Source organism: Brachyhypopomus gauderio, unplaced genomic scaffold (genome assembly GCF_052324685.1).
Source record: "Brachyhypopomus gauderio isolate BG-103 unplaced genomic scaffold, BGAUD_0.2 sc157, whole genome shotgun sequence".
In the NCBI taxonomy this organism is placed as follows: Eukaryota; Metazoa; Chordata; class Actinopteri; order Gymnotiformes; family Hypopomidae; genus Brachyhypopomus; species Brachyhypopomus gauderio.
The window spans coordinates 18,195-32,411 of NW_027506978.1; the positions used below are offsets into that span (position 1 = coordinate 18,195).

General features: G+C 39.3%; 1 protein-coding gene across 1 annotated transcript in view; it reads left to right on the forward strand.

Moving 5' to 3' along the window:
• Positions 1–678: 678 nt before the first annotated feature.
• The window catches only part of LOC143500564 (uncharacterized), a 198,990-nt gene continuing 185,451 nt past the window's right edge, over positions 679–14,217 (forward strand). Inside the window, exons 1-2 of the mRNA XM_076994712.1 lie at positions 679–1,386; positions 1,853–2,785. Of these exons, the coding sequence (XP_076850827.1) occupies positions 940–1,386; positions 1,853–2,785 (1,380 nt within the window). The 5' untranslated portion in view covers positions 679–939. The remainder of the gene's footprint in view (positions 1,387–1,852; positions 2,786–14,217) is intronic.

The following is a 14,217-nucleotide window of genomic DNA, read 5'->3' on the forward strand; positions in this document are numbered from 1 at the left end:
TTCATCGCACTAAAGAATAAACTACAATAATGTGCTCGTTGTAGGCATACGTGTTGTGCGATTTTCACAAGGCAAACCAGACACTGACTAGCCCATTTTATGTGTTTCAAAAACATTTCATGCTTACTTCTTCGCACTAAAGAATAAACGTTGTATTTGTAGTAGGCATACGTGTTGTGTGATTTTCACAAGGCAAACCAGACAATGACTAGCCCATTTTATATGTGTTTCATACGTATTTTACGCTTCCTTTGAAGCGCCGACCCCGCGCTGAACATTCTAACTGAAATAAATCTTCGCGCTAAAGAATAAACGTTGTACTTGTAGTAGGCGTATGTGCTAGAAGTTATTTGTTTTATACTATCCAAGTATTATCTAAAATTAAGTAAAAATCGAAATCAATCAGTACAAATTATATATATTCTATCCGTATCTAGATATTTAGACAGAATCAAACATTGTATGCATGTTATTTCTGCAATTCGTCCGTTACGAAACAGCACTAATTTACAGGTAGAGAATATATATAATTTGCACTGCTACATAGACAGGAAATGCCACAAAATAATCTCTGAAATATCATAAAAATTATATATATTCTATCTGTATATAGATATTTAGAGAAAGTCAAATATAGGCATTGTAGCCTATATGTTATTTATGTTGTTCTGCTTTTATGAAACAGCACTACTTATATAAAAATTCTAGCCATATCAATTTTGTTTTTCCACCTAATTCCAGATAATTACAGAACAATTAAATTAAATTTTAACTCAGAGACTGACTGATTATCCATTCATCTATACATCTATTCATCCATCAGATATAAAGAAATGGAAATGCGCAAGTATCGGTTAGTGATTAGCGGGTATCGATACGCATGTCATTAGCGCCTTTGCATCAGCCGCCGTGAAGGTTCACAATTTACACTTGTTGAAGATGGGTGGGGTGTGGTCTTCTCCAAGCTGGGATAAAAACGGACACACAAACACAGGTGAGTCATTTCATATATTTTTCTTGTTCTGCGAGGAAGACACGGACACTACGATGGCACACAAGAGGATTTACACTCCTTTGCAAGCTTTGGCTCTTCTGAACGCAATGGATGACTATGATTCCGACGGAGGAGAGGAACTTTGTTTTAGTGCTGAAGACTCCGATCTGGCACTTTCAACTGGCGCAGATACGAGTGGACAATCGGATGAAGAAAACCGTAGCCCTCCACGAAAGAAGCGTTCTGTTGCTAAGGATGTCAGTAAGCCTGCAACGAACATAAACGCAAAAGATGGAACCGCTTGGGAAAAGACTGATGTTGTAAGAAGTCTTGGACACGGCAGCACCACTTTTACGTTCAGTGAGACCGCAGGACCTACAGAGCATGCCAAGGTAATGTAAAAAACTCTTTTCGTAGATGTATACAAGAAAAGTACAGAGGTGAATTTTGCCAGCTATATTTCCTCTTTTGTATAGATGAAACTGTAGTGCATGTTGTAGTGTAGTGCATAGGAAAAAACATTGAATTGAATTTGGCCAGCTATATTTCCTCTTTGTTATATTTTATAAATATATTTATATTATATTTCCTCTTTTTTTTTACATATAAGTAATGTTATCACGGATGTACATAGGAAAAAGCATTGAACTGAATTTGGCCAGCTATATTTCCTCTTTGTTATATTTTATAAATATATTTATATTATATTTCCTCTTCTTTTTTTTACATATAAGTAATGTTATCACGGATGGCCAACTATATTTCCTCTTTTGTAGATGTAAAGATGAAAAAAACAATTATTTTATATTTCCTATTTTTTTACATACAAGTGATATGATTTTTATTTTACTTCTACAGCGCAGAATCACAAGCAGGTTGCAGAGCTTTCTGTGTTTGATCGACATAGAGATGCTGAGGACAATCACACACTGCACGGTCCATGAAGCCCACAGAGCGGATCAGAGCTGGAACCTGTCTGTCAGCGAGTTGATGGCTTTCATCGCAGTGCTTTTTCTGCGGGCAATACTCTGCCCGGTTGGAGCGGTGGCCGATTGTTGGTCTAAGAAATACGCTGTGCCTGCAATCAAGGACACGATGTCGCGTGACCGCTACAAAGAAATCATGCGGTACTTGCGCTTCGATGACAAGGACACCCGTGCGGAACGTGTAAAGAGCGACAGATTTGCTGCAATCTCGGACATCTGGCAATGTTTTGTACGTAACTGCACTCTGTGTTACACGCCAGGACAACACATCACCGTTGATGAGCAGCTCTTTCCAACCAAGGTCCGCTGTCCTTTCCTGCAATACATCGCTACAAAACCTGACAAGTTTGGCATAAAGTTTTGGATTGCTGCTGATTTGAAGACCAAGTATATGTGCAATGCTCTTCCATATTTGGGAAAGGACCCCAGTCGTCCCAAGGGAGAAAGACTGTCAGAGAATGTCGTCATGAAACTCATGGAACCATATCTGGACAAGGGCAGAACCGTCACCACTGACAACTACTTCACATCCCTGTCTCTGGCCAACAGACTGCTTGCATGCAACACAGCTCTGCTTGGGACAATCAACAAGATCAGAAGAGAAATTCCTCCTCCAGCAAAAAACACCAAGGGACGTGAGGAATTCTCCACACATGTGTACACATCAGGAAGTGCCATACTGACAGCGTATGCTCCAAAAAAAAACAAGGCAGTCTGCATTCTCAGCACAATGCACAAACAAGTCACGATCTCCGAAGGCCGCAAAAAGAAACCAAACACAATCACGGACTACAACAGCATGAAGGTATGCGTATATGATGATAAATAATGTCACATTATTGAATTTTTATGTCATATATTGTATTGTATCATAGATTGTAACGTTTGAATTGCTTCTTGAAGCTGTGATATACAGATGAACTGCCCAGGCTGAATTTCCTTGGAAAGGAGAGCGGTGGTCGGCGCTTGACACTCATAAAATGGGCTAGTCATTGTCTGGTTTGCCTTGTGAAAATCGCACAACACGTATGCCTACAACGAGCACATTATTGTAGTTTATTCTTTAGTGCGATGAAGTAAGCATAAAATGCGAATGAAACATATAAAACTGGCTAGTCTGTGTCTGGTGTGCTTTGAGAAAATTGCACAGCACGTATGCCTAATACAAAAACAACGCGAGGATTTATTTCACTTAGAATGTTTAGCGCGATTCAAACCAAAGGATTCATTCCTATTCAGCATATGAATAATTATCTTCGCGCTATAAAGAAATATAGATTGTAACGTTTGAATTGCTTCTTGAAGCTGTGATATACAGATGAACTGCCCAGGCTGAATTTCCTTGGAAAGGAGAGCGGTGGTCGGCGCTTGACACTCATAAAATGGGCTAGTCATTGTCTGGTTTGCCTTGTGAAAATCGCACAACACGTATGCCTACAACGAGCACATTATTGTAGTTTATTCTTTAGTGCGATGAAGTAAGCATAAAATGCGAATGAAACATATAAAACTGGCTAGTCTGTGTCTGGTTTGCCTTGAGAAAATTGCACAGCACGTACGCCTAATACAAAAACAACGCGAGGATTTATTTCACTTAGAATGTTTAGCGCGATTCAAACCAAAGGATTCATTCCTATTCAGCATATGAATAATTATCTTCGCGCTATAAAGAAAGATAGATTGTAACTTTTGAATTGCTTCTTGGAGCTGTGATATACAGATGCCCTGGCCGGGCTGAATTTCCTTGCAAAGGAGAGCGGGGGTCGGCGCTTCAAACACGCACATATCTTTAGCAAGACAAAGGGCACTAATCTCTTCACAGCGGGGAAGTGGGCTACTCGGCGGCTGATTTTCCTTGCGACTTTTTTCGTAGCGTTGGCCTTCCCAGTGTTAAAGGAGTGGTTCCCAAACGTTTTCTGCCGTGCCCCCCATTAATAGATGAGAATAATTTTGCGCCCCCCACTGCGCCCAATATTTTGTTGAGTGAGAACAGGATATTTTGTTTTGCCAGAACAGGAACAACTGTATGTGAAGTCCCTGGAAGTCTTATTCAGCAAAGACCACAGGATTAAGGCTGCTTTTGCTTCTTTAGTTCAGACTGCCATATTTAAATATCTTGCGAAAAAACAGTAATTGTTATGACTGATTAGTGCATGTTTGTACATACATACATACATACATATATACACAAACACTTGTGTGTGTGTGTAACCATTGATCCTACTCTCAAGTCATGTGGCTTTTCACTTTTCCTCATAGACCTATGACAAACTGCCCTCACGCGGACCTCTCCTGTCACCTTGTTTTTCATTGACACTGTGCAGGGGGGAAGATGAATAAAAATAAAAATTGAATGATATGCTACTTACACAGCAGCTTCATAGTTAGCTAGCTAAAACAAACATCTCAATAGTAAGTAATAGCTTCTGGTCTGTCAAGGTAAATTTATTGATACAATCACTAACGTTAACATGGATACGAGGAAGCGTTTGCTAACCATACTTTATTAGATGCAGCACAATATAACTAAAAAAAGATGCCTTAATTGTCAAATTTGATCAAGCCAGTCCAAAGATATTCAGTTAGCTCGTTAGTTTCCTGTTTACTTCCTAGAATCGTCAGCGGGCGTCATATGCCGACTTGAAGCTGATTGGTTTATGCAAAATAGTAATGCATTGTGGTAGCGAAATCTTATTTTTGCACAGGGAAAAATGGAATAATGTTTGAACAGTTAATGTAGAACTAGAATATATGTAATATCGGACTACTCTGTTTCCTAAAATATATTTAGGTTAATATACTTTTTGGCATACCGTCCTCGAAACATATATGAATTTGCAGCGCTTTATATCCTGCACATACGGTCTAAACCCGGTTGCCAGATTCGCCGTTTTCACTCCAAATTGGGCTTGTTTGAAACTCCTTCAAAGTTTTTCGTTTTTGGGCTACTTTTCACTTGGCTCACCGCGGGACTTACAAGTCAACAATAACAATCCATGGCGATATAATACTTAAATAGTCTCAATTTTAACACTCTAACACTTTGGGCTACTTTTGGCTTCTGACGGGCGCATTTTACACTGACTTTGGACGGAATATTTATGTAGGACCTGCCAACCCTGGCCACACTTCGCTCGTGTTGACTGCAAGTGCACCAACTTATCAGTCCACAGAGACAAGCTGGAGCCTTACAAGTGATTGGAAGCTCTTCTAACCAATACTTTACTTCCTTCTGAAGCTAACCAGCCCTCATTTGCCACGATTGCTCAATTATATTTTTTTATTGAGCCCTCGGAAAGTCGCGCTTCATTTCCAATGTGGGTCCGCTAGCATAGCAACATAAGCTAACCTTTGCTAACCTAAGCCAAGCTCCCCAGAACACACTATTCGGCGAAACTGAAGCAGTCGTGGATTATTTTGTTCGTTTTTATTCTGATTGTGGATACTTTTGAACATAAACCGATAACTTTTTATGGAATATATGAGCAATTTTCGGCATTTTCGCCAACCCGGAAGTGAGACCGTACACCCGCTACGACGCGACTCGGTGTACTCGTGAGTAAAAATTGATAATTTTTCATAAGCGATATTGTACAAAATATATATTTTAATACTGTCTATAATCTAATGTTTAGTATTGGAGCTTTTGAGTGCTGGAGTACTCTGTATCGTGTCGGATGCTACCGGAGTTGGCTACGGTAGCTTGCATAGCCTGTCGGACTATATTGGACATAAATGTCATATCATATAACGTTCATAATTGGACATGGAATTTATTCATTGGAATTTTCTGGTCTTTCTGTAATATGTGCAACGTTGTTGTTTGAAATAGCTCATCGGTTTCGTGTATGGAATTTGTTAGCATGTTGGCTTGGTTGGCCAAGGGTGTGTACTGGCTGTGGCATACATTGGAATGTTGAACTTGACATTCCTTGGAACAAAGTGGAATAACTTTGCAATGCTTGCATGGATTTGCTCCATTTTTTCTGTGTTATTAGAAAAGACCATAGCGAAATATATTTCAAATTTATAGACTGAATGGAATGGAGCTATGTGAATATACATGCTTGTGATGCTCAAGGTCAAGTGCATTTCTGACATTCCTGGCATATTAGCATCTGTAATAGAGGTTCTAAAATAAAACAAACCAAGGAATATGGTATTGAAGTGAATCAATATGTTCCCCCAACTGTCTACTTCAGTTTGAGCCATGAATTATCATTTCCCTATATGTACAACTTGAGATATCTAGTTTTATAGTGGACTATGTCGGGAATCTGAGGAATTTTAAAAATGGCCGCCTGGAATGTGTGCACAATAGAGTTAAAATGATCTAAAAAGGTGAGCTTCTGAACAAAAATACTGGATATGACTGATTAGTTTTTGATCAGTGTATCTTAATAATCCATCTACTGTCTTTGCAGGTTTGCAACCTACAACCACCTGATGGCCTTCTGGGAACTGATTGAACCTGCAACACATCAGATGATACGGGTCACCAACTCCAAACCTACAGTTTCTTTTAGGGTCTGTCTGCATTTGGATGCCCAAAGACAAAGTACAGGCCTACCTGCCAGAGGAGTTTGGGAATTTTCAGGACACACAAGTTATCCTGGATTGTACAGAGCTCTGCTGCCAAACACCATCATCCCTGCTGTTACAGAGTGAAGTCTTTTCCAATTATAAGTCTCATTGTACCTTCAAGGCCTTAATTGGAATGGCACCCCATGGTGCCATAACCTTTGTGTCTGGACTCTATGCTGGGTCTATTAGTGACAGGGAGATGTTCAGACAGTCAGGAATTATTCCTCTACTTACCCCTGACATGGCAATAATGGTGGATAAGGGCTTCCTGGTAGACGATCTTGTACCATGTAAGATCCACAGGCCAGTTTTCCTGAAAAGGTGCACACGAATGTCTGCACATGACGTAAAACACACACAGTCCGTAGCCAGGCTCAGGGTACATGTTGAACGGTGCATCCGACGAGTAAAGGAGCACAAATTGTTTGACACCGTCATCCCCATGTCTATTTCAGGCAGCATAAATCAGCTATTTACTGTATCTTGTCTGCTTGTGAACTATCAGAATGGACCACTTGTAAAGACATGGAGCAAATTTTAGAATGTATGCATTTAAATATCGAAAATATGTAAATATGTTTTGATGCTTTAATATTACTGGTCTTAATAACCTGCTGTAATAAACCTTGGCTTGGAGAATCAAAAATCCTTCTCATATTTTTTTTATGTCTGCACTTAAAGGAAGACATAAAAACAGTGGAATTAATGCATTGACAGAAAAAACAAACAAATCACTTCTTAATGAACAACAGATAATTAATCTGACACTATACAGGTAATCATTGTATTTATGTTTTACTGCAAACACTTTTGTATGTAATGGTAAAAGAAAAAATGATCCGCTTTTTCTCTAATGGTGTGCATCACTTCTTGATTTTTGTAAACTCGCTCAACTAGTGTGTCCTCCTGAGCACACACAACAAAATCACACCATTCTAAACCAGTCAAGAGGATCTGTCCCTGAACTTGCCAGCAGTACTTGTGTTGCCTCCGAAGTTTCAAAGCACCGCTTGACATTTTCAGATAGGGGCAGTCCACATAACTCTGAATGTTGGGGCATTTGACTTCTAAGAGTCCAAATGGTGGATTCTCAGAGGGATCGAAGATTACTCCATCAGGGGAACAACCCAGCCATGGAGCATCAGGGTGAATGACAAACCCACATGGTGAATAATTCACATTTTTCAGAATGCAGTACTCTTGAACTGCAACTGGCTCCATATGAATTCCTCCCCTCATGTCCTTGGTCTGGACAGTTCCCCTGTAGATTCTCTCTGCCAAATTCTCTGCAGAAGTATGTCCTCGAACATGGTTTGCCTCATGGAAACGTGTAGATCAGGCATGTCAAACTCAGTTTGGCTGTGGGGCCGGATCCAGACCTTCTGTTCTTAGGTGAGCCGGATCAGTAACTACAAATCAACTCCAAATATTTCGCTTTATTTTTCAGTACTATGCTTTATCATTCAGCCTACATTTTATAATCATGGATGAAAAGGGATCTTTTCTAAGCACAACACATTAAAACAATGAAAAAAAAAAAGATTTTCATGTTTGACGGTGAATGTGTTAACAACTGGTTTATTTTAACAGTTGAGTGAATGCAGTTTTATACCTGAAGCAACTCACCACATTAACAAACTCAAGTGGGAGCTATGAAAAAAACATTTTCGCCTTAATAGTCATACTGCTTTGAAATAAATAAAAAAAGAAATACAAATAAAAGTTATAGCAGTGCATGGGTAATAAAATTAGACTACATCAGATCAAACTACTAGGCTGGGCCTACTGAAGCTGAGAACATACTGCACAATATTAATTATCTTTAATATGAAACCAGATGAATCTTATTTTTAATGATCTGTATTCATGAGTGCAAACAAATTTCGTGTCATCACACTTTTTTTCTCTCTCTCTCACTGCATTCCTGCAGTCTACTTGCTGCTGCTGGCTCCTGTAACTTGGCATCTTTTTGCCTTCACAAGTGCATCGATATTAGGTGTCAAATCCTGAGTAGCAGCACATTTAACAATGTCATTCAAGTGTTTATTTGTTAACCTTGAGCGCTGCTTTGTTTTATTATTGTTCATTACAGAGAACACCTGTTCACAAAGATAAGTAGTCCCAAACATGGATAGAACTTATGCAGCCATGGCTGTTAATTTGGGGTAACCTGGCACGAGATATTGATAAAACGTATTCAATTCCACAGACCCAAATTTATCCTTCATAGCAGAATCGCTTCATAGCGGAATTGCATCCTTTGACTGAAGCTTTAACTCGTGTCAGTGCTGCATGCTGTCATTTACTTTCCTCTAGCGACCAGAGAGAGCTTTTGATTTGTATTCATTTTTTAAAAATCACAACTTTTGATAGAAATGAGCTAGAGACTTGATTCATTTTTTGACATACTCAGAAATTTATGCCGGGCCGTATTAAATAATCCAACGGGCCGGGTCCGGCCCGCGGGGCCCTATCTTTCACATGCCTGCTCTACATCTTACTCTCATCTTTCTCAGACCATGCCATTCTTCACATCAACTCTGCTCCTGTCTTGCAGCTTCAATCCTCTGCCCCATGCTCAATCACACTTCCAGGGACTTAACATGCACTTCTTCCTCTTCTCACAAAACATACGCACATTCTCATCGTCCCAGCCTATAGTTTTCCATAGCAAGGGGTGCTTCACTGGGGGCACCTGGGATGTTCACAATTTCTCTCACTGCTGCTGGCTTATCATGGAATCAAACCACACTCCCTGCCTCTACAGGCCCAAAAGCACATTCAACTAATGGGACTGCAGTTCACATGCCCATTGTTGCAACCAGAGGGGCAATTACAGGACTAAAACTTCTTATAGACCTCTCACACTCTTAGCATGGCAACATTGGGCATTTCTCCATCCAACGCTTTATAATGTCAACTTCTGAAAAATATTAAAAGCAAAAACGTGCATAACCATTTAATCAAATTACTGCCACAATATAATCTAAACTTCATTACACATCACATGGATCAAAGGTAATATTTTTTTATTTTTTTATTTGCCTTTATTTAACCAGGTTAGTCCCTTGAGATACAAGATCTCTTTTACAAGAGAGACCTGGCCAAGAGAGACCGAGCAGCAGCACAAATTACAACATTCAAGATACATTCAAAATCTCACATAAAATTTATTAAAACACGCACACACAGATGATCTGGACCTGACTGATTTTATCAGAGTCTTAAATCTGTTCAAAGAAACAAGGTCCTTGATTTTTATATCAGCCTGTAACCGGTTCCATGTGTATGGAGCAGCAAAACTAAAAGCAGTCTTTCCTAGCTCTGTTCGAGCTCTAGGAACAGCAAGTTGCAAAAACTCACTCGAACGAAGACTGAGCAGACTTTGCCTTCTATTCAGAAGACAACATAAATAATTAGGCAAATTCCCAATTAGTGCTTTGTAAATAAAAACATAACAATGTGCAAAACGTCGTGCCTGCAACGAAGTCCAATTCACTTTTGTATATAACAAACAATGATGAGTAAGAGGTCGACAGTTTGTTATAAATCGCAAAGCACTATGATACACACTGTCCAGTATGCTCAAACAGTGCACAGGAGCATTCATATACAAAATATCTCCATAATCTAATACAGGCATGAACGTTGCTTCAACTAACTTCTTTTTTACAATAAAAGAAAAACAAGATTTATTTCTATAATAAAAACCTAACAAAAGTCTAAGCTTTTTAATTAGATGTTGAATATAAGGTTTAAAAGATAACTTATATATATATATATATATATATATATATTAGGGGTGGGACGCGATTAAAAAAATTAATCGAATTAATCGGAAGCTTTGTAATTAATTAATCGAAATTAATCGCATTTTAATCGCATTTCAGTATTTAACATGAGAAATATTAATTTAAGTTTGAATGATGAATGAATCAATGAACATAATCATAAACTTCAACATCTTGTTTATTTTTCCACCAGTCTACTACGAAGACCAATATATGTGTAGTGTGCAGAAAACAGTTCAGAACATTGGAAATTCTGACCAAAAATGTTTAATTTAGGGAGTTTTGCTCAGGATATTGGAAGAATTGAAGTAAATCAGAAGATGTTTTTTAATACCATTTTAGATGGTAGACTTTCTTTAATTTCCCAGGCCTCTGCCATAGGCATCTTCATAGTGCCTAGAAGTGGTCTTCTGCATGCTCAAAGCAAATGACTGGATCTTCATCATCTATAATATGAGCTGTCACACCAAGATCATTCTTGTTGCTAACAGAGGTCCAGTGATCCCCAGTCAGAGCCACATTTGTGGCACTCTTCACAATAACCTGTTTTAATTCTTTCCTCATCATACAGCTGCTGGATTTTCTTCGACATTGTCTTTCTGGGGTGAGTTTCCCAAAACGTTCTTAGTGCCAAGTACTTTGTCACCTCGTTCTTACGTACGAGGTTAAGAAGTACTTGGCGCTAAGAACGTTTTGGGAAACTCACCCCTGGACGGTAGTTCGTAACTTGCATCAGTTGACGCAATTCGCAGCGCTTCTTGTAAGCATTTATCTTCGACCACAGAGAGCGGACAACACAAATAATGTGACGCATCATGTATAAACGCGTGCGGAGTCGCGCGCTACGGCCATTCGCGAAAGTTTAATCCAGTCTTAATGGTCAAATGAAGGTCATTTAAAAACCAGGACGTTTCCTCACAGGATGTGAATTACGGACGTTTGGTCACCCTATCGTACTAGGAATACATTTAGCAGCTAAGTTATCATTACTGACCTGCGCGTTAAGCTGGGCGTACACTGTGCGATTTTTGGCCCATTTTCAGCTGATTTTTCACTCGTTTCGGCTCAATCGCGTGTCGTGCATCGTATAGTTTACACAGGTAAACGAGGAACGATTCACAACTCCCGATCAGAAATCGCAGCGTCGCAAGAACATCAAACATGTTTGAAATTCAAATCGCTCCTCGTGAGAGTATCGCACTGTTGAAGCAGCTCCACGAGCCGACTCTCCCTGCGATTTAGTCGTACAGTTTGAGCTGGAGCTGAGTACACGATTTAAAATATCGCAGTGTACGGCCAGCTTTAGCCGCAACATGTTTTGCGTTGAGGTGGTAACGAAGGGTGGAAGTGCTCCTGTGATAAGCGAACTCCTTCCTACATAAAGTGTAAATAACACTATTTTTGTTTGTACTTCCATCTGAAAGTTTCCTATATTTAAATTTCCCATCCACCAGCGTAGCCTCTTCAGTCATCTCCATCATGATCATCTTATTGTGTGTCCATAATCTGTATGCCCGGAACTCGCGCACTGAGAAACATTCCACGGTGCAAAAGTGTCTCGTCCGTTAAATGCGTTAAAATGCGTTAATTTTTTTAGTGCGTTAATTTTCCTGTAATTAATTAATCGAAATTAACGCGTTAAAGTCCCACCACTAATATATATATATATATATATATATATATATATATATATAACCTCACACAGTCAGCAGTTGAATTCCTTGGTTTTCGAACCTCCATTTCTCCAACGGGTCCCGGCTTCACACCCTAAAAGTAGGGACACATTTAGCACTGTTTTAATGGTGGCTACATATGGATGAACATACATGTGACATACAAACTGACATGCTAGGTAACTCGCTGCTCGGTGTCTGTGCAGCTTTGGACTGGGGGTACAGCAGGAATATCTAGCTGAGAATAGTGTGCAGTCTGATAAAGAAGGGCAACCAAATGATTGCACAGGGCACATCCTGCCACACAGGAGCAATGGGTGCTCACCAAAATGACAGGGCTCGAGTGTTTTAACACCATCTAAGGAGAAAAAATATATTAAAATATCTGTTAACATTTTATTGAACAGCAGTAATTGAGCAAAAATAAATAAGTCAGGTAAAGTTTCCCAAATTAGTTGACTGTACACATCCACTTTAATTCACTGAAGGTAGAGAGATAAAATATGTAGGCACATGCAAAAGCTTGGGCACCAAATACCATGTTTTATTGATGCTATAGATTTAGTCAATGTGATTAGTGAAGGGTGTGATTGGAGATGACCACACCTTCAATATTTAATCAGCTTTGCTTATATTATGGCAGTAATCTGATGTAGTGGTTATACACTTCTATACACTTATACATTAAAGGAGTGGTTCCCAAACGTTTTCTGCCGTGCCCCCCATTAATAGATGAGAATAATTTTGCGCCCCCCACTGCGCCCAATATTTTGTTGAGTGAGAACAGGATATTTTGTTTTGCCAGAACAGGAACAACTGTATGTGAAGTCCCTGGAAGTCTTATTCAGCAAAGACCACAGGATTAAGGCTGCTTTTGCTTCTTTAGTTCAGACTGCCATATTTAAATATCTTGCGAAAAAACAGTAATTGTTATGACTGATTAGTGCATGTTTGTACATACATACATGCATACATATATACACAAACACTTGTGTGTGTGTGTAACCATTGATCCTACTCTCAAGTCATGTGGCTTTTCACTTTTCCTCATAGACCTATGACAAACTGCCCTCACGCGGACCTCTCCTGTCACCTTGTTTTTCATTGACACTGTGCAGGGGGGAAGATGAATAAAAATAAAAATTGAATGATATGCTACTTACACAGCAGCTTCATAGTTAGCTAGCTAAAACAAACATCTCAATAGTAAGTAATAGCTTCTGGTCTGTCAAGGTAAATTTATTGATACAATCACTAACGTTAACATGGATACGAGGAAGCGTTTGCTAACCATACTTTATTAGATGCAGCACAATATAACTAAAAAAAGATGCCTTAATTGTCAAATTTGATCAAGCCAGTCCAAAGATATTCAGTTAGCTCGTTAGTTTCCTGTTTACTTCCTAGAATCGTCAGCGGGCGTCATATGCCGACTTGAAGCTGATTGGTTTATGCAAAATAGTAATGCATTGTGGTAGCGAAATCTTATTTTTGCACAGGGAAAAATGGAATAATGTTTGAACAGTTAATGTAGAACTAGAATATATGTAATATCGGACTACTCTGTTTCCTAAAATATATTTAGGTTAATATACTTTTTGGCATACCGTCCTCGAAACATATATGAATTTGCAGCGCTTTATATCGTGCACATACGGTCTAAACCCGGTTGCCAGATTCGCCGTTTTCACTCCAAATTGGGCTTGTTTGAAACTCCTTCAAAGTTTTTCGTTTTTGGGCTACTTTTCACTTGGCTCACCGCGGGACTTACAAGTCAACAATAACAATCCATGGCGATATAATACTTAAATAGTCTCAATTTTAACACTCTAACACTTTGGGCTACTTTTGGCTTCTGACGGGCGCATTTTACACTGACTTTGGCCGGAATATTTATGTACGACCTGCCAACCCTGGCCACACTTCGCTCGTGTTGACTGCAAGTGCACCAACTTATCAGTCCACAGAGACAAGCTGGAGCCTTACAAGTGATTGGAAGCTCTTCTAACCAATACTTTACTTCCTTCTGAAGCTAACCAGCCCTCATTTGCCACGATTGCTCAATTATATTTTTTTATTGAGCCCTCGGAAAGTCGCGCTTCATTTCCAATGTGGGTCCGCTAGCATAGCAACATAAGCTAACCTTTGCTAACCTAAGCCAAGCTCCCCAGAACACACTATTCGGCGAA